At 31.4% G+C, this 19,891-nt stretch overlaps 4 protein-coding genes and 1 long non-coding RNA gene across 9 annotated transcripts in view; 3 read left to right on the forward strand and 2 right to left on the reverse strand.

Annotated features, from left to right (window-relative positions):
• Positions 1 to 3,022, forward strand: part of LOC121124700 (uncharacterized) — an 80,765-nt gene extending 77,743 nt beyond the window's left edge. Inside the window, exons 14-21 of one of the 5 annotated variants that reach the window (XM_040719877.2) lie at positions 3 to 176; positions 235 to 627; positions 689 to 870; positions 927 to 1,321; positions 1,390 to 1,510; positions 1,579 to 1,704; positions 1,759 to 1,932; positions 2,375 to 3,022. In XM_040719877.2, the coding sequence (XP_040575811.1) occupies positions 3 to 176; positions 235 to 627; positions 689 to 870; positions 927 to 1,321; positions 1,390 to 1,510; positions 1,579 to 1,704; positions 1,759 to 1,932; positions 2,375 to 2,381 (1,572 nt within the window). In that variant the 3' untranslated portion in view covers positions 2,382 to 3,022. Of the gene's footprint in view, positions 1 to 2; positions 177 to 234; positions 628 to 688; positions 871 to 926; positions 1,322 to 1,389; positions 1,511 to 1,578; positions 1,705 to 1,758; positions 2,173 to 2,374 lie in introns of those variants that run through there. The other 4 variants (XM_071891186.1, XM_040719878.2, XM_040719876.2 and 1 more) reach the window with 4 other exon arrangements.
• LOC121124701 (uncharacterized) lies at positions 2,950 to 6,939 on the reverse strand. The gene is made up of 8 exons (XM_040719879.2): positions 6,415 to 6,939; positions 4,684 to 5,634; positions 4,490 to 4,625; positions 4,369 to 4,427; positions 3,944 to 4,300; positions 3,828 to 3,881; positions 3,673 to 3,762; positions 2,950 to 3,590 (listed from the first exon to the last, which is right to left on the reverse strand). The coding sequence occupies exons 1-8, from the start codon at positions 6,787 to 6,789 to the stop codon at positions 3,177 to 3,179; spliced, it is 2,436 nt and encodes an 811-aa protein (XP_040575813.1). The 5' UTR covers positions 6,790 to 6,939; the 3' UTR covers positions 2,950 to 3,176.
• A 6,444-nt stretch (positions 6,940 to 13,383) lies between these two features.
• LOC139906286 (uncharacterized) lies at positions 13,384 to 15,014 on the forward strand. Its single transcript, XR_011781688.1, has 2 exons — positions 13,384 to 13,595; positions 14,167 to 15,014. It is a non-coding gene; the product is annotated as an uncharacterized lncRNA (long non-coding RNA).
• Positions 15,015 to 15,433: 419 nt separating this feature from the next.
• On the reverse strand, positions 15,434 to 17,385 carry mRpS2 (mitochondrial ribosomal protein S2). The gene is made up of 3 exons (XM_040719126.2): positions 16,774 to 17,385; positions 16,110 to 16,414; positions 15,434 to 16,034 (listed from the first exon to the last, which is right to left on the reverse strand). The coding sequence occupies exons 2-3, from the start codon at positions 16,400 to 16,402 to the stop codon at positions 15,629 to 15,631; spliced, it is 699 nt and encodes a 232-aa protein (XP_040575060.1). The 5' UTR covers positions 16,403 to 16,414; positions 16,774 to 17,385; the 3' UTR covers positions 15,434 to 15,628.
• Positions 17,386 to 17,650: 265 nt separating this feature from the next.
• Positions 17,651 to 18,293, forward strand: LOC121124028 (cytochrome b-c1 complex subunit 7). Its single transcript, XM_040719127.2, has 2 exons — positions 17,651 to 17,845; positions 17,909 to 18,293. The coding sequence occupies exons 1-2, from the start codon at positions 17,651 to 17,653 to the stop codon at positions 18,086 to 18,088; spliced, it is 375 nt and encodes a 124-aa protein (XP_040575061.1). The 3' UTR covers positions 18,089 to 18,293.
• The last annotated feature ends 1,598 nt before the right edge of the window (positions 18,294 to 19,891 follow it).

Raw genomic sequence — 19,891 nt, forward strand, 5'->3', positions numbered from 1 at the left:
AGTGGGGAAAATTAAGGAACGTATTAAACAGTGATAAAGAATCTCTAATAATTGATCAAGAGAGGCTTCAGAAGCTTCATGGTAATCTGCAGATGGACTACGATAAACTCTTGGAGGAGAAAAAAAGTCAGCGAGAAGTTGAGAAAAACATGCGTAAAGAGATTCGAAGATATCAAGTAAGATATGACCTTGGATTTTTTTGTTCTCTTAACGATTTAGTCCTATTATTTTCAGACCATTACTGCAAGTCTGGATGAAGATCAAAATACTCTATTAAGAGCAAAGAAAGCGATTGATATTGATAGAGAAAATCTTCGTACAGATGCTCGAACCTTAAGTAATTTAAGGTCCGAGCATGCTCGACTAAAAGAGGATTTCCGATCACTTTTTACCTCCAACGAAAAGATCAAACAAGATTTTTGCGGTCTTCAGACTGATTACAAAACTCTTAAAACTCTGCATAATAAACTCATGCTTGAACACACTGCTATTCGTGGAGAGAATGAATTAATTAATGATAAAAATGTAACTCTAGAAATCGACAATGATAAGTTGATTAATAAATGTGAGGTTCTTGTTAAACTAAACGACTCCTTAGAGGATGATAGAAAAGGACTAATGAGCCAAGTGAGTTCATTACATACATAAATTACTGAAATATTAAACTATAAAATGACTTTTGCTCTAGGTAAAAATTTTGCTTTCCCAATATCATGAATTATTAACTCAGGCCCTATCTGATAAAGAACACTATCATGAAGAAGAAAAAGTTTATAATGATCGAGTCCATAATCTCGCAAGACAAAAGGAAAAATTGGAAGAAAAAATATTCGAACAATATAAAAAAATGGAAAGTTACACACCTAAAAAGTAAGTCAACTTAAAAAAAAAAATACTTAATATTAGAAATGGAATATATTTTCCAGAAGTGGTTTTGGTAGCCAAATAGTTCAAAAAATGAGAAAAGCTAGTTCTCATTTAATGCTAAGTAAATCTCGTCCCATAAATTCATCCACGATCTCGAACAATGCCGCCAATAACAGTTCCTCGTCAACCTCATCATCTATTGTTAATGTCAGGCCCCGAGGTTCTCATCGAAATTCTCGTCCAGGTCCAATTCTGGAAGATGGGTTAGATAGCTCCTCTCTTGGTTCTGGAGGAAACGACAGTTTAGATTCAGGCTCGCACTCTCCGAATCAACCACAAAATAGCGTGGCAGATTCTCGGAGAGTGGGAAAGTTCGACAATATGGATGGAGATAATGTATCGATTAACAGTATTGTATCATCCAGTGGACATAGTAATACTAACGCAGCGCAGGGTAAATCTCCAGTCTCAAATAGAAATCCCTATGATCTCATCTTTAATTCGTAATTTTTTTCTTAATAGGACAAAACTATTATGCAGATGAAATTCCGACTCGAGATATAGGTTCTGAACGTTTGTTTAATCATTCGAGTCAAGGAGATGTTGGTTTGCCGAACGTGACATTGGAGAATATGAATAATCGGTTAGTGTCTGTTTGCATATGCCATGAAAGACTAGAAAAGCACTAGAAAAACATTATTTTGATTTCAGGTCCAGTCATCGTTATTTCAACAACGATCGATCGTCCTCTTCTGATCGTTCATCTACTCCAAGGTTAGCTTCGTGGAAATCGGATCATTCCAGCCCTGCTCCTTCAAACGGCAGTCAAGAGAATGGGTATAAACCTCGTATATATTTGTAGTCATGTTAACATAATCCATTCTTATTTAGAGCACCGCCCATCAAACCTCGTAAAACCAGTGGTGTACCTCCCAAACGCCCTCCCAAATCCGGAGATATCAGCAAACGCGTCAAATCTGAAAATAGCTTAAATGGACATGAATTTCATGACAATGATAGCGACTCCAATAAATCTAAGATTCTCTCTAAAAAGAATGAAAAATGGTACGAGTATGGATGCGTTTAAGATTATTCAATCCATGATAATATAATTGAATTTTGTTTTTTTTTAATCAGAAAAATTTTACAATTTTTTTTTCCTCCTCTTCAGTGGATCATATATTTCTTTCTTTCTTTCATCCATCTCATTAGATTGAATGGATAAAAAGATGATGTTATAGTCAATTATTTTTATGACACTGAATTAAACATATATACGTGTATAAATATTTTATCTTTTTAAAAGTGCATTGCATTATTCTTCTTTCAAAGGCGGGTTTCCAAAATATTAGATACATAGTACAGACGACATGATTTGTCAATGTACATACGTATGCATGTCCCCCATTGCTTTAAATGCTTTCGTTCATAAAATATCTTAGTACATCCATACTCCATTTCTGAATAATAATTATAATTTTGCTCTCTTTTTCTCTTTATAATATAGTTGTTAAAATCCATTGAGATATGAAATTATGTTACTCTTAGCTGTAATCCAAAGATTGCCCCCATTTATTCATCTTTCTCCTATCTTAGTCGAAATGTTATTCATCGTATAAATTAATTGATATCCAGTTTGCTTTATTTAAGACGCTTATTGATGAGTATATATATTCGTTTAAATTTTATTTTTCTAAAATAAGAATTTTATTGACTTCAAAAGCAGTTTTTAATGTTGTATTTTCCTATTTACTTAATTATTGCATACATTCATAGTTAAAAAACATCTAAAAAAAGTCAACAAAAACAAAATAGAAATGGATGAAGTGTTCCCAGATCATGGGGAAAGTCCGTATTTTGTATAATTCGGATTACTTTTTTCTTTCATTTTCCTTACAGTTTTGCTTTTAATTTGATGAAAATCTATATCATAAATGTGTCCTGATTATTTTACAACAGACATGCAATCTTTTATTTTTCCTTTGAATGAAAAGGCATTTTTTAGTTGGCTGTGAATATAAATAATGTTTTTAAAAACAATAAGATTTGATTTGTTGTAGAAGATAATTAATTCAATATTAATATTATTACATTCTCTTTATTATATATTATAATTTTTCCTCATAATAAGAAAATAAAGGACTCTTGAGCATTATCACCAACTTTCTCTTGCTTAACAATATTACAATTAAAAATGAAGATACTATATGAAAATGTATTGGTAAGAAAAAAGGTTTAAAAGAATGAAGAAAAATAAACACAATAATGATTGCTTTATAAAAAAAAAACAATGTCACATTCTAAAACGTTTAAAAATGGGTTTGGGATATTGGAGCATTTTTCCACACTGCACTCGACGTTCTTTTAAAGAATCTTTGTTTCTTAAAGGGAAACATGAGCTCTAAATTGGGCATAGGTGGAAAGTCAAATATAGCATCAACATTAGGTGGATAATGCGTTTGTTGCAAGATGGCTTGACGTAGAGAAGACCCACCTGCCCATTTAGGGACAATCTTTTTGGGACGATCCTCGTCATCTGTATCGTCATCGGACTTGAGATCCCCAACATCGTAGTTATTTTCATCTTCTAAGGGCTCTGGAGATCGATCCTCGGGAGCAGGAGTCATGTCATAAGAATTAACGGTGGTTTCTTCTGCATTCTTGGTTATGGTTATGTTAAGTTGTGGCTTCGTGATCTCTATTGGTTTTTTCGAGAAAGTCTCCTGACAAGAGGAAAAATATATACAGCAATATAGATTTTTAGTTGTATTTCAATTACGGGTAATTGAGAAGTAAAATTCTTACGTTTGCATGAAAATGAGTCCCATTTGTTACTTTAAATTTATTTTCATAACACTCTTCCAAACGTTTCTTTTCAGCCTCAAGTAGTTTTTCCTATTAAAAAATATCATCAATTCATTATTATTTATATCGTTTGACTTTAGCAAGTATCTAAGTACCTCCTGTAGTTGCTTAATTTGAATTTCCTTCAGTCGAGTTCTCTCTCTTTCCCTCTTTAAATACATAAAATGTGGAATGTGAATAAACTACATACTTTCAAATATTGTGAACAAACCTCTTCTCGCTCGCGAATTTCATTCTTGAGGATTTTTTCATCATTTTTATTACTTTTAGCTGTGTTTTCTTGCTTCCGTAAGTCAGCATTGGAGAGATGTCTTTCGATCATTTTCTTATTCTCCATCACTTTCTTCATTCTAGCTTCTCTTTGCATTTTTTTTTCTTCAATCTTAAGTTTAGCCCGTTCTTCCTTTCTTCGAATAGCTTCTTCCTCTTTGACCCGCTTTCGAAGGGATTCCTCTTCTATTTTAATCCGTAAGTCTTTAGCGGAAGGTTTAGGAGACTTTAATGGCAGGAGGGAGGTTAGGCCTCTTACTATATTACTGGGCCCACCACCACCAGTTCTTGGTAAAAGCTGATGAATTTTATATTTTTAAAAATAATGTATATACATATTACTATTCTCAAACCAACAATACTTACTGCAGATACGGATTTGGACGACAAAAAGACTTTAGAACTACTCGACATAGTTGATGTGACTAATGAAATAGAAACATGTATCATTACAAAAAATATTAAAAATCCTCATTTGCAACATTACATTTTGAAGGGAGAGGAGAAGCATATCTGGTGGCTGAATTGGTTCTCTTCATTGTACATGCTTTCATACCAGAGGAGCTTGCAGCGGAGAATGCCTTGAACATTTTTCTTGTTTGACGTAAAGGTGTACAAGAAGACTAGAAATTAAATAACATAAAAATTAAATAAATGAAAAGGCATTCACGTTCAAATAACCTTTAAGTCTGGACCCTTGACTTCTTCATGGATACTACGTTTTTTTTGTTCAGCAGTAATTGAAGTTTTGATTGCCTTATTAACAAGGCCTTTGTATTGACACAAGCTACTTCTTCGCTTAGATTCCCTCTCATTACAGTCATTAATCTTAGTTGATTTTAACTTGGGTGATTCAAAATTCTGAAGGTCCATTGTTGATGTGTGTCTCATTAGACGAACAGAGCAGGAGTCAACTTGCTGGTTATCATATTTAAGGATAATATTTTCTTTAGAGTCTTTAAGTCTCGATTCTTTAGAGCAATTTTTTTTAGTTGGAGAGTGTTTGATATCCTTTTGGTTGTCAGATTGAATAGATAGATCGGAGAGTCTTGAAGATCGGCGTCGAAGTGGTGTTTTTTTGTCTTCTTCTTCTGTTCCATTACTCAATTTTAATTCTTTGGGCGAATTTTGAGGTATAACAAAAGTTGAGTTGCAAGTACTTTGCAAAGGAGAATTGGAAATACTTCTTTTACTTTTAGAACGCCGTGCTGGGAGGGGTGGTGATTCTGAAGTTTTTAAAGGATTCGACAAAGTTTTTTTTGATTTTAAGTTGTTTTCATTGTCCGAATCTTTATCTGATATAGAAGTGTGTAATTTCCTTTCTACACTGAATTTTCTTGTGAATTTCTCATTACTCTCAACTTCTTTGCTAGGAACAGACTTTACAACTACTCTTTTAAAGGAAGATCTCTTAGGTGTATTGTTTTGATCATTCGCGCTAGACTTCAAATGAAGTGTAGGTTGTTCATCTACAGACATTTCTTCATGAGAAATTTCTTTTCGCAAAACGATGATTTCAGGACATACTTCGACATTATCCTCTTCTTGAGAGGACTTGCTCTTCTTTTCTGTTGTTGGCTTCAATGAACTATGGGACGACATCTCTGACTTTTCCTCGTCAGTAGACAATTCCTAAAATGAGAATAAGTACAAATTTAAGATTCAATTTGAAATACCGAAATGGGACGCAATAATTTCAATATGCTTTCACATTGTCAGTATTGTTGATGTCGGCCAATTTAAGGGACTAAACAACGAAGTTTTATAACATTAAAAACCATATTTTTATTAATATTAGGGAGAATATAGCAGACTATTGGATATCAAAATGGGACTAACAAATAAAAGGACTTGAACATTACTGTCGTATCATAATTATATCCCTCTATTGTATAGTTTTAATATATATCTGACCCTAAAATGTATTCTAAATAGGTCATAACATCGTTATACAATCTTATTTCCATAATGTAGAGAAAAATGATAAGATATTTTTCTCTAAATATTCTAATTTTATCGTACCTAATCAATGAATTTTTTAAGGATTTTCAGTACTTAATCAGTGTACATCCTTGACATCAAGTAGTATAAAATGCAGTTGTTATATCTTTTTTATTATTATTAAAACCATTTGATGGGGTTTTGATCAAGATATATTGGAAGTTTGTGGATTTTATGTAATAAAAATATCAACTAATGGAACGATGTAGCTCAATGGACGTTGTGTTTGTGAGAAATAATTATTTTGAACTGAATGTACGTAAGTTTGTGTCTAGATCGTTCCTAGGGAAGGAAATATACTGAATGTGTATTGAATGGGATTCTCAGGTCAGATGATGTTGGAATTTAAGAGGTGAGTGAAAGGACTTTTATGGTGAGAGGGGATAAAAAATGAATGAGGATGAGCATTACTGTGGAAGAGTCGGAATGGAAATGCTTCCGGCCCTTTTTTTTAAAGGAGGTTTCCTCCTCTTCTTGGTAGAGATCTTCACTTTTCCGTTTGACGTTGGGCCTCTTCTTGGATACTTTGGGTGTTTTGGGAAGTAGAAGAGGAATCCCTTCCTCTTCGCCCTCATTTTCCTCCTTCACCATGGATGGACGACCTCCCGAAGGATTTCCGGTAACCAGGCTCTTGACTTCGGACATCACTTCAGAGAGCCACATTTTATCCAACTCAAAAATGTTGTCTCCAAATCCCTGAGTCTCGATATTGTCCACTTCATGAGCCCAATCCTGGATCATCTTCATACATTGCCTTGCTTGGATTTTAAGACTCTTCCGCTCCATTTCTCCTCGGTTCTGGGCCTCACTCTCTTACTGGAATCAAACCTACCTCTAAGCAAAACCCTTCTATGCTCTTAGCTAGTTATTTAATATTTTATTGTTTTTTCCCTGCTTTTTTCCTCCTTTTGAAATTAAATGGTTGGGGTTGGATGCAGGGGTACCACATGTGACATGAGGATCAGCTTTTTCAAATAAAATTCATATTTATTATCAAGTGATTTTTTATGAGTTCACTCATTATTCAACGATCTTTAACTCAAAAAGAGTTTAACTGATTACATAGGACTTGGATTTTTATGCTAACTTATATAAATCAAAGACCCTTGTTTAGAATTTGTATCATTTCATACTCAAACTGTTATGTATAGAGTCACCTAAACTGATCCTACGGATCAAGGTATATGAGGTGTGTCAATAAGAAACTTGCAGCACAGTCTGGTTGACGTTAGCTGATAACTTTTTTTCATGACGTCACAGTGGACCCAAGTTCAATGTTCCTCACGACTGATAAGTGATAACTGGTCATTGTCAATTGAAGTCTAGAAAACTAAAAGTCGAAGGATAGTAAAAAAGTTGTGAACTGTGTGTAAGTACATTTAATTCATAGATATTTGGATGTATCTTTCGTACGAAGCATTCAGATATATGCATCCGCATTCACCCATCCTTTGCGCTCCTAGGAATTAATATTTTTCCCATTGGGATATCCATTACGTTTTCTGATCCTCTCTTCAACTTCATGTTGAAGGGATCTTTGTACCTCATTCGGTGGATCTCATCTCCTTTAATGGAAGGATCATATGATGCGTAGGTGCCTTTTTATATGAAGGTCTGTGGATACATAAATTGCTCCAGATCTTTTATGAGATCATTGTATACTTCAACCTATAAGAACTATGGAGCTCCATTACATGACAGAATAATCGACTGAAAATCCAGTGAGAAACAAAGATAGTTCTCATCCTCCATCCACTGCTCCTTAATTGAAGTTCTTTAGTCATTTTATCCTTTAAATCAACTCTCCTACTCTAAGAAAAGTATTAATAATTAATATAAATGTCCTTGATGTATATAACGTAGAAATGTATGGTCTATTTGGATAATTATATAAACTAGACACTTTAAGCCTCACCCCTGATTAGTGATGTCTTAATTTCTTGTGAGTCTCTTTTGTGATTGGAAAACAAGTGGAAGATGGTTATAGACTCTAAAGATAATGTGCCTCCCTTTTCTCTTTAGTTTTATCTGCAATGCATATTCTATTCTGCTATTGCATATAAATAGTTATTGAGAACTGTTAAGTGATTATATGTTAAAAAATATGAGTGACTTTCTAACTTTTGTAGATTTCTATTGGAATATTTGAATGTTTTTGCAATTCTCAAACTTATTGACTCATTAATAATCTTCTAAACAGCTAAATTGCTGACTCAGTCGAAGATCTAGGTTCTTTACAAAAATAAATAAATTACTAAAGTGCGCCATACGAGCTAATTATAAGTTTTTTGAAGACAATAATTAAAATTTATCAAAATAATAATACGATTATTTGATTATTAATTGAACAAATAAAAATAATTAGAAGATCAATGATATTCTTCTTAATTTAAATTCCCCATAAATGAGTTTTCCATTATTTAATTTTTTATCTAATTGATTCATTCGGTTTTATTTTGGACATTTCGTAATTGAGATTCTTTTCAAGCGATTAGAGATTTCAAAATCCTTCCTATAGTTGAACTATTATTGGTATGTATTACAAACTATTCCAAGCCATATGAAAGTGGGCATGTTATTTTCCTAGTATTAGTAAAATATGTATCTTTCAAGAAAGAATAGTCAAAAGAACCTTATTCAAGGCATCATATTCGGTTATGTTACCAAGACATTGAACTCTATATTTACTATATTCAAGATAATTGAAAAATTAAGATCTTATTGTTGGCTTATGTTTTTTACATGAATATTTCATATTTAGTCCATAATATCCACTTATTCTGAATATATTATTGATTTCTTCGCTATACTATATTTATTTAAAAATTTATGTTTTATTTATTTATTAAAAACAACTTTTAATTTTTTAAAAGTAATTTTAGTACTGTAATCGTCAGAGGGTAAAAATTTACACTAAATAGTATTGTTTGATAAGAAAATAAACTATTATTAGATTGTGTATAATACAATTTATTTTATAAATTTGAACTCCCCCAACCAAAATTGATTCCACTGTGATGTCATCAAAATAGCTAGTACAATTGTAAACAAAAGCAAAGAAATATCTTATCGACATACCTTATATATATATAGTCACCTCGCTACGGATCTTCTTAACGACCTATATACTACCCTTGTATTTCTTATTATAAACAGTCTAACTACATTGTTACTGTCAGAGTAGTATGTATTGAGTAGTCTAATATATGTGTATATAAAATATATCATCATATTCCTCCATGAATCTCTCTCTTCATTTCTCTTAGTCATTCTCGATCTTCTCTTTATATAGCTTGTGTCTAATAACCTCGTCAGACACAAAACTAACATGGATAACAATTAATAATTATCTACTATTAATTCTCTAAATAATCATTAACAGTTGGCAATTAAAAAATACAGAAGGATGAGTTCGATAGTATTGAAACCACCGACCTAGGTCCGTGATTAGAAATCAATGGATCAATAGCTGCGATATGTGTTTTTTTTTCAAAAAATGTCCTTTCCCTTTTAACAATCGAGGTTGAGAGGGAATAAAAAAATATCCGTTGGATATTATTATAACTTATACACGGAGTATTTTATTAGTTAATATTTAAGAAAGCTCCCTGATTTATATTCATTTCCTTCCTTTATCCATCAATCAAGATAGAAATACTCAATTAAAGAATATATATTAAGAGCTAGAAAATCAATTTGGGCAATATGAATTAATTATTTATAGTATTTGGATTATGTTCGCAATTACAACACCCATCCTAGTACGTACTTGGTACTGATATCCTAGTAGGCAGAACACAATCTATTTTTGATATTACATAAAATTCATTTTTTGAAATACCAAGTTACTTCTTTATTACAAAATAACCTATTGGTCATTATTTTGTTCTCTTATAGATGCCAATGATATTATTTAATAATTCCATAGTGCAAATATAGCGTTGCATTTCATATCTAACATTTCATTAAATAACACTAATTTTCATTTAAGTTTAGATTTGCTTTTGTAAATGATATTTGATATAAAAAAGTGCACTCTCAATTACTTATATTTTAAATCAGAGTCACACCTTCTATTTTAAACTTCAAGTATTTTGTCTTCTTGAAAGAAGTTATCTCTTATGATAAAACTTCAAAAGTTGAAATGACGTGGTTAGTATCGGTTCTAGGAGAATTCGCCTTGAACGTGTCCCCTTGTACGTATTTGCCTTGTTACATTTTCGCCTTCTGCCGTTTATGACTTGCGACGTTTTTGCATTGATATTTTTTGCCTTTGATAATAATAATACAATGCTACTTTTACTAATATCTAGAGTGGAACAAGGTGCTAGTCGCTCGACCTAGGAGGAAGTGTATTTTATATAATTAAAAAAATTGCACAACCTAATTAACTTGGTACAATATTACCTTTGTTATTTTATCAGCATCGAATAATCTAGGTGAATTATCGTGCTACATTTAATATTTCTTCCACAAAGAAAACATTTTTGAACTAAAATAAAAAAGCTTTTCACAAAAAACTTGCTTAGAGTTAGTGTTTCAACCTGGGGGTGCTACATATCATGTTATTTTTAACATTATTCTACAAGTCAAATACAAAAAATGAAATTTAGATCAAACATATTATCTGTTAAAGCTAAGATTTAGGAATAATCATTTTGGCAAATGATGTACAATATGTATAAGTTAAATCTTTATTATATAACAAAGAAATAGCAGGAGGTGATCGAAGAGATTAATGATGATCAATTGATTAACAATATTAATATTATAGTAAGCAGTATTTTGTTCGTGCCATTTTATTTATTTCACATTTTTATTTTATATAATAATAATTAATAGCATAATTACAATTGAACATTCATCGCAGACACAGAATGTATTTTTAAATGCATACTAAAATGTAGCAAGTGTACTGGTTTCACATTCATTCATCTTTGTTCACCGAATTGAATGTGATGCTTCCATAAATTTTAGTTCTTAAATTATTATTTTGCTATTCTCTTCTAATAACCATATTTTTTAAAATAGAAAAATCATTGAAATGTTTGAATAAAAAATTAAATTTTACAAAATAATTGTACTCGAATAAATTTATTGTTCTCTCTTCAAAAATAAAATAATAATGACGAGCCTTTTCCCCACTCTCAACCTCGACTCGATTTTTTGTTTTTTTTTAAACATATGATCCTTTGTATTTTTTTTCCCTGTGATGAAAATCCAGTATAGAATGTGCAAGTTTGAAAAAAAGAAACCCAAAATCAACATAACCCTGACAATTTGAAGAGTGTTTTTGAGGAAATAATTTTAAGAATAATCTTATGATAAACGTTTTCAGCTGTGACAAGGGAGGAAGGAAAAAACATTATAAAGAAAACATTTGCTTTAATTACTCCGGTGTCGATCCTTAATTCTACTCTGATTCCAACAAGGACTTACAATTATAACTCCGCATCAAATCCTCAGGTTTACACTTTTATGAGCACACACGAATGTTCAATGAGGTTTTTAGTATAATTGAATATATTTAGGAAAAGAAAATTCATTCTTGAGACCACCAATTCCAAAAAAAAAAACAACGCTCCAGCTAAAAAAAAATACACCAGATTTTCATCACTGATCATGAATATTATACTTTGTATTTCGTTGCAATTTATATTATATTCGGACGATAAAACTATTGAATGATGAAGGAATATGGCATGATAGAACCCTTCTAATATGCTATAATACACCTTGGGCCACAGGTTGTGTATGGAACTGCTGGGCCCAAGGAAAGTCAAATTTATCCGCTGATGCTTCCCTGAGCATAAAAAAAACCTTGTAATATCCCCAAATACACCCCCACCCCCAGGTTGTACAGGTAAAGTGCTGGGCCCCGAGGCAGTTTAAACTTTACCACCACCGCATTTCTAAGTACCAATGAACCCTTCTAATAAACTGTAATACAAACTGGCCCCCAGGTTCTGTATTTGAACTACTGGGCCCTGTGGTAAGTTAAATTTATCTTCCTCTGCTTCTCTAAGCATCAAGAAACCCTTATAATATACCAAAATAGACCCTGGCCCTCAGGTTGTACAGGTGAAGTGCTGGGCCTCAAGTCAGTTTAAACTCCACCACCTCCATGTTTCTAAGAACCGAGGAACCCTTCTAATATGTTATAAGACACAGCACAGCGACTCACGAGTTATCTAAGACCAAATCTGTTTGATATGTACATGCTTAACGTTGAAAATGAATAAAAAAAGGAAAACTTTGTTAACTCTTTGGTAGTGCTACATAAAAACCATCAAAGTAAATAAGGACCTGCAAAACTACATCAATAAGCCTGAAGTTAATGAATATGAAGATATTATTGAGTGGTGGGGCATCCGCAAACGACATTTGCCTACTCTTCCAAGTGTGGCAATTATGACAATATGTTATTATTCAGGGAACATCTGTACCATCAGGATGTATTTTTTCGACAGCTGGACATGTTTTGATTGAGCAGAGAAATCGATTAACGAATTCCCATGCCGAGCAATTAATTCAACTTAATGCTAATCGTCATTAATCCCTCTTATATTTAGATAAAAAAATCTAGAAATAAATATACTAATATATATTAATTTTAAAGTTGAATATACTTTTGAATTGTAAATTTATTATTTTTCTAGGTTTATTTATTTAGATTATTTTTAATTCGTGAAAAATGTATCTTCTTGGGAATAGTAGATTTTAATAGACAAATTATAAAGAATATAGTCACGAAAAACAAATAAATTCATATTCAAAAAAATTTTAAGTATGCACGTACATCTCAATTTTTTTAAATCAATTTCCCCTCTTTAAGGATGGAAATATGTAAAAAATAAATATTAGCCGTCCAAAAGCCAATTTTTTTTACATATTATCATATGCATTCATATTAATAAGCATCAGTAACTCTAATGACATATTGGTTATAACTTATAACTTATATCCAGACTTAAGTAAAATATTGATGTGAAGACTATATAAAATGTTGAATTACGCTTATGACCACGATTCAAATAAATTATACTAAATTTTAAGTTAATCTTGAAAAATAAATTACGAAAACAATTTTTAAATTAGAAGTTTCATTCATTCTTTTAAAAATATGATTTTTTTGTTTGTTGAGTTTTACAGCGAGCATAAGTGTGAGGGTGATTTACGAGTATTCAAGCGAGTAACAAGTAAAGCTTATAATTCTTTGAATATTTTTTTTATAAATTCGAAAATACTCATCCTGCAAAATTTAGCTCGCGGGACATCAATAATATGAATTAATAGATATTTTGTGGATCTGTTTTTTATAGTCATTACCGATTTATAATCATACTTCTTTTTTTAGTCGATTTTCAACTTCTTATCCCTCAAAAGTCCAAACATTTCAAGAATTTATATAACAGTGCCCGGACAGGGATCCAAGAATGGCCATTCATTAATATGAGGAAACATACCTATTCTACAGGGCCTGCCTTAGTCATTGCTGGGGTTTATACAAAACACATTTTGTTGGATCTGGAGCAAAGTGTCTTTTATGAATTGATGATTTTTTTTAAATATATTTTTCTCATTTTTTTAGTGTAAGTTACTTTTTTAGAAAATACATTTTTTTCAATCAAACAGTGCTCTCAAACGGTCCCATGTTATAAATATAATCAAAATCATGCATTTAATGACCAAAAATGTATGCACTTTCATAGAATCGTCATTCATTATGATTCAATGTAATTCATAAGTATTTTTAACAGTATAATTATTTTCTTTATCATCTCAATTTAATATGAATACATATGAAAAGGAAATAATTACTAATCCTTTTGAATAAAAATGAATGAATGTGCGTAAAATTAGAGCAGGGAATGATTCTCGATGATCATGATGAATTCAATGTAAAAGGTTAAAAAAAAATAACTTTGAGGAAGACAATGTTACTTGGCCGGAGTGGGGTAGAAAATAATCATAACATATATAGGATTTTTTTTGTCCAAAAAGATGTAGACTTTACTCCATCTACTGGAAACCTTGGGTCTTGAGTAAATACTTGATATTCAGATGTAAATCATTTTATCTCGTAAAAACTGTTAATATTTTTTTAATTTAATCCTTCAGTTTTCCTTGACTTTAACAAAGAATTAATATACTGATTTCCAGATGCGTGCATTGACTCGAAACTCTTATCAAAATGTGTTTCCGTTCTTTTTCAAGGCTTTAGTCCTCTAAAGCTTTTTATGCCAATAAGAACAGTTTATTTCTTCACTCTTTATGACAAAATTCACATGATGGGATTTCTGGAACTTGTATCCAGTCATTTGGGGCAAATTGTTTTCCTTTTGGGAAAGGTTTGTCTTTCTCCAACTGTTCCATTGGCTTTTTTTGCAATAAGTATGACAATATTTGCTTTCACTCTCTATGTCATCCTTGCTGTAAAGATTTTCAAAAAAACACCCCATCGGAGAAATGATGGATATATTGAGCCTATACAGCTCTCAAGATTGGAGGATTTGGAAGATACAACCGATATTGACAGAAGATTAACACGACGCTCTGGAGTTCCACCTCAATACCCCATTGTTACAGGATCAAGAGACACATATTTCTACGAAGCACCAAGATATCGTGAGTCATCTGTTCGAACTCCAAGGTATCAAAGCGCAAGGAACTCTGGTATGTTTTAGGAGGAAAATTATATTGGTTCAAAGTTGTTTTTTAAAAGGATTTTGCCTAATTGATTCATTAATCAACTTAATCAATTTTACTAACGTATTACATCTTCAGATAATGTTTATCTGTAATACAATAATCATCCATAAATTAATTCTTATATTGTCACATTTGTTAAAATCTCAATTAACTTTATATACATATAAAAAAATATCACAATTATTCTAATAACTCAAATTATGAATTCAATATGATTTATTAGTTATTTTTTTACAAATTTGATTGTGTATTTAGAAAAATCTATATCACTTTACATTTATACAAAATAAAGCTCTTTTTCAATTATTTGATTTGTTTCACTGTTAAATTTATCATAAATATGTATAGTTAATAAGTTCGGAGGGATAAATATTAAAACGATTTCGGATAGCCATTATCAATAATTTCCCTAAATAAAGAGGCAAAAAACACTTTTTGGGAGAAAATAAGTGAAGATTCGAACGTACCAAATAATCTAAATATTCAATACACTATCTAATTGGTAATATACTAATAAACATAATCTAGTTTATAATGGATTATATAAGGCAATTTTAAATTTTTCATATATGAAGCAGTTCATCAATAATTTTAATACCCGAAACTTAACTTTAGCTGATAAATAGATAAACCTTAATGACAAAATTTAACGACTCAAACTTATTTTGAGCCCTTTGTGTTATTATTTCATTGCAATTCAGTGCTTCGCTCGAAATCATTCCAGTCAACATAAATAGATTTTATTGCGTTTTTACTGACGAGAAGTAGCAAACAAACATATACACAAAGGGATAAACATTAACCAAATAGAACAACAAATGGTTTAAGCTGTACATTTGGATATATGACTCCATCATCAAATGAAGTAAACAAAAATATGGATTAATTAAGGAGTCTTCAAAACACTCAAAGATCAACCATCTCTTAAATTTTCATTTCTTTTTTCTTTACCAAGTAATATAGCCTTTTGAAACAAATCGAGATAGAGTCTAATTGAGGGGATGGAATCATCATTTCCAGGTATAGGATAAGAAATTATATTAGGATTGCAATCAGAGTCTACTATGCCAATGGTAGGGATCCCTGCTTTAGCAGCATCTACGACAGCGCCATGTTCATCATATTTAACTCCATTTTTGGTATGAACCATGATTACTGCATCAGGCAAACGGACTTCACATTTGTAGGACGCACGGGGATCTCCAAAGAGTTTATGACTCCATGTTCTACAGTGTGCATATTCTCCTGAGGATAGAGCAGCTACCTCCGTCATGTGCACAAACTGTGGCTGTCGACAAACGAAGAGAATGATTCCTTTTCTATAAATGATAATAAAATGAGTTCATTCAAAATCAAATGTACATAATTTCTAGTGTAACACAGTTACAACGTGCCTGTTAGCGATATGCGCTAAAAAGTTGAGTGCTTCTCGTAGATGCAAAGCCGTTTGATCCAAGTCAATGATTGTGGAACCAAAGCGAGTACCATAGATAAATGGCTTCATGTGGGGATGAATAGATCCTGTAACATGCCCCATATGAACTCGTGCTCGAAAGAGATCCTCCACCGAAAAAAGAGAATTCACACCAAAATAATCCTCAACGGATGTAGGTTGAATATTTACAGCATTATGTGAACAAGATCTGTAGGCATAGGGCCTTGGAAATAACCTTAGTAGCCTGGACATGCTTTCTTAACACTAGATAAATAATAATATTTGTTACAAAATAAAATTAAAAAAAAGTTAAAAAACTAATTCTATTTTTTTGTTTATTTATTATTTAGTTAAAATGTTTTTGGAGTGACGTCATTAGAAGTACCACCAACAAACCTAAAGAGTAGCCAGAAATCGCTAGGTTGGGCTCCTTTTTAGTCTCTAGACCTAAAATTCAGTGTTCCCTGGTTAAACATTAGGCTGGACCATAGAGAAAAAATACATTATCTTTATCGGCTGGACCAAGGAGTACATTATTATAGTACTCCTTGTTGGCCATTAGTTAATATACACTAGTAGAGTGACTACTCTCCTCTTGGGTGCCCTAAATTATTCTTAATTACCCTTTTGGTGTGCCGCAAATTGCACTTCAAGTAGTCAATTATATTCATAGTCACAATAAAAGAATAAGACATTCATGGATTTTATTTGAATGACCATATCGTTGCCAATAGAAGTATCTGAAATGAAATATAGTTTGTAAACTCTATCTATAAAATTTCCATTTTTCGACGAATTGTTATTAATTTCTATGAACAAATTATTCTTAGTAACTCTTAGGAGTAACTTGTTGTACAAGTTGTAACTTGTATAAGCAAATTATACAAATTGCAACCAATAAATAATTGTAAATGAAGGATTTACTATGAGGAGAATGCAATACTTGATGGATGATTGATATATTAATGGTCTAGTTTTTCTTTTGACTTTGTCAAAAATGACTAAAATATAATTATTATGTGGCACATTATAAGGTCCACAGTTATAATACTCATAAATTCATTATAACCAAGTAGCTTTAATAGATCAAAGTGAAAAGTTAGTATGAATTAATAGTTGTTAATTTGAATGATCAATCTTGTTATAAAATAATTCATAATAAGACGAAGAAATTTAAACTTGTACAACTAGCTTATACAAGTTGCAACTTGTACTCAACATATAATATATATAAAGTCTCTTATTTCTTCATTTTTGTTCGATATTGTTTCTATGTTGACGCACCACATTTTCTTTTTTTCTTCACATCAGCTGTTGATAATGTATAAGATTACGTCACTTTGAAGTAAAATGAAACTGTTTATCCATTGAAGCCATGACAGAATGACGTCAAACCCTATTCTAATATCAGCTGATTCTGTTAAGACCAATTCTAATTCCATTCCATTTGTGTTAAAATTTTCTGACTCTTGAGCCTTGAGCAGATCTAATTGATTCAAAATGAACTCATCCCTCAAATTGGTAACTTCTTCCGCATTCAAGCAGTCAGTTAGAGGATTCAAAGTCCCAGATTCTGTTCGTCGATGGGCTTTTGGTGTCTCTGGTTTTAATCAATATGGACTTTACCGTAATGACCTCATGCAAGAAACTCCTGAGGTAGTAGAGGCTCTTAGACGCCTCCCCATGCCTTTACAGGTAAGGTTAGACTTTGATCCTTCTTGATACATAGTCAAATTATACTTATTTCCGGATTTCTAGGACGAGCGTACCTTCCGCATTCAACGAGCTATGCAATTAAGTCTCCAAAAATCCATTCTTCCTAAGAGCGAATGGGTTTCTTTCGAAGAAAACGAGGAAAAGGGCCATTATTTGGATGCACTTTTGGCTGAAGTGAAGAAGGAAATGGAAGAAAAGAATTCATGGGCTAAAAAAATTTAGATAATCACATTTCATCGATAAATATTTTTAAAAAAAGGACTTATCTAATTAAAGTAGATTATTATAGTTAGAAAATAGTACATTGAATCAATTCCTATAAGAAATAAACTGCTTTGAACTTGTAAAAATGATTAATTTATTTCTACTATTCATTGATTTTGTTTAGAATTAAATATAACTAGTTTTGTTTGTTGATTTAATTAAAGACATTCTTTTCTTTTTAATTTAAGGGTCATAAAATATGGTTGATTCATAATTAGTTATGTGAAGAAAATTGATATGAAGGGTCACAATCATTGGAAGTGATCACAATGTACTTGTATTTACTTGATTCATCTTAAAAGTATTGAAATGTTGATTGAAGATTTAATATGATTCATGCCACATGAAGTTACATTCTGATGCCTATCCTCAGAATAATATGAGAAACAGTATAAACTTTCATAGACAACTTAGTAGATAAGATATCCAAAAACTACGGGGAGGAGATACCAAATAATTTTATGAAGAAACACTAAAATCAATATTTTCAGAGGTTATTGAGCAAAAAGTTATCAGACATCAAAAATTTATATTTCATAATTCCATGACTTAATTGTGTAATTATATTTTAATATTAATTCAACGAACTTATTCAAAGTAAAAAATAGGCAAGAACCTCATAGTACGGTGCACTTTATGTGCTGGTGGGAAGCCTGGTAATAATTAACTTATTACTCTACACAGAAGGTAATGTTGTAAAGAAACTTATTACTTTAAAATGCAAGTAAGTAGTAATATTAAATATATTACATTTTGGAAGTAACTTTCCCAACACTGATAATAATTAATAAATAGCAAGGGTACCAAAGGATGAAAGCTTATGAATGAAGTGATAAGAAGAAAGTAAGTTAAGTTATTAACTTATAAGTATTAAGTTGATGAAGAAAGGAGGCCAGACACGGGTTCATTTCTGAGTTATCGCCTTCACAAGTAATGTTACTGTAGAAAGAAATGTATGGTTAGGGGAGACCGGGTACAATATAATACTTCATGTCATGGGCTCAATTACACCGATTCAGGGCTGTTAGCTGTACCTATTTTATAATTTCTGTTCTATAAATATATAGAGTAAACAGGCTTAATATATAATTTCGGTCAGAGCGTTTGAGGATAAATATTTTGTATATGAAGATATCATCGAAGTACAAAAACATGTTGAGTTTCTATGTTAAAAATCAAATACTGCAGTCAGCTGAACTGTCCGAAATTGATTCAAATAATCAAAGGACACATAAAATATTAATGAAGTTTATCTTAAGGGGAAACCATCATCACATTTGATGAATAAACCATTTAATGAAATTACTGACAGTGATAGAAAATTTAAACATGATTGTTTAAAAGTTCCTCGTAGAGCTATGTAATCAATCTGAAAGATATTTAATTTGGCTAAAAATGGAATAATTCCAAAGCTAGGATTACTAGATTCTAAAGTATCCCAAAATCCTAGCATTTCAGAACTATTTATTCTTCTATTAGTTGTCAATTTCCCTTTACTTTCGCCGAAACATAAAGAAAACTACCTTTATGATCTGTAGCCGATCATTTACAAATATCTACAGAAATTTCTTACATTAATATTTTTTACAGTTTTTTTTTATTAAAAACTCCTGGGTTTTGTTGAAAAAAAATCACTGGTAGCCCTGCTCTGAGCTGGTTTGACTTACACTCACCAAATTTAAACACAACATACCATTCACATAGAATGGGGTTTCTTCAAATTGCATTCTAATGCGACTTGTCAAATTTTGCAACTACTAG

Source organism: Lepeophtheirus salmonis, chromosome 9 (genome assembly GCF_016086655.4).
Source record: "Lepeophtheirus salmonis chromosome 9, UVic_Lsal_1.4, whole genome shotgun sequence".
NCBI classification, from domain to species: Eukaryota; Metazoa; Arthropoda; class Copepoda; order Siphonostomatoida; family Caligidae; genus Lepeophtheirus; species Lepeophtheirus salmonis.

Excerpts from the sequence above, each read along its gene's own strand:
- mRpS2 (XM_040719126.2), bottom strand. The coding sequence starts at position 16,402 with ATGTCCAGGCTACTAAGGTTATTTCCAAGGCCCTATGCCTACAGATCT. Across the intron at positions 16,035-16,109 it reads TTAGCGCATATCGCTAACAG|AAAAGGAATCATTCTCTTCG; the intron begins GCACGTTGTAAC and ends TATCATTTATAG.
- LOC121124701 (XM_040719879.2), bottom strand. The coding sequence starts at position 6,789 with ATGGAGCGGAAGAGTCTTAAAATCCAAGCAAGGCAATGTATGAAGATG. Across the intron at positions 4,626-4,683 it reads TCAAGGGTCCAGACTTAAAG|TCTTCTTGTACACCTTTACG; the intron begins GTTATTTGAACG and ends TTTAATTTCTAG. Across the intron at positions 3,763-3,827 it reads AAATTAAGCAACTACAGGAG|GAAAAACTACTTGAGGCTGA; the intron begins GTACTTAGATAC and ends ATTTTTTAATAG.
- LOC121124028 (XM_040719127.2), top strand. The coding sequence starts at position 17,651 with ATGAACTCATCCCTCAAATTGGTAACTTCTTCCGCATTCAAGCAGTCA. Across the intron at positions 17,846-17,908 it reads GCCTCCCCATGCCTTTACAG|GACGAGCGTACCTTCCGCAT; the intron begins GTAAGGTTAGAC and ends CCGGATTTCTAG.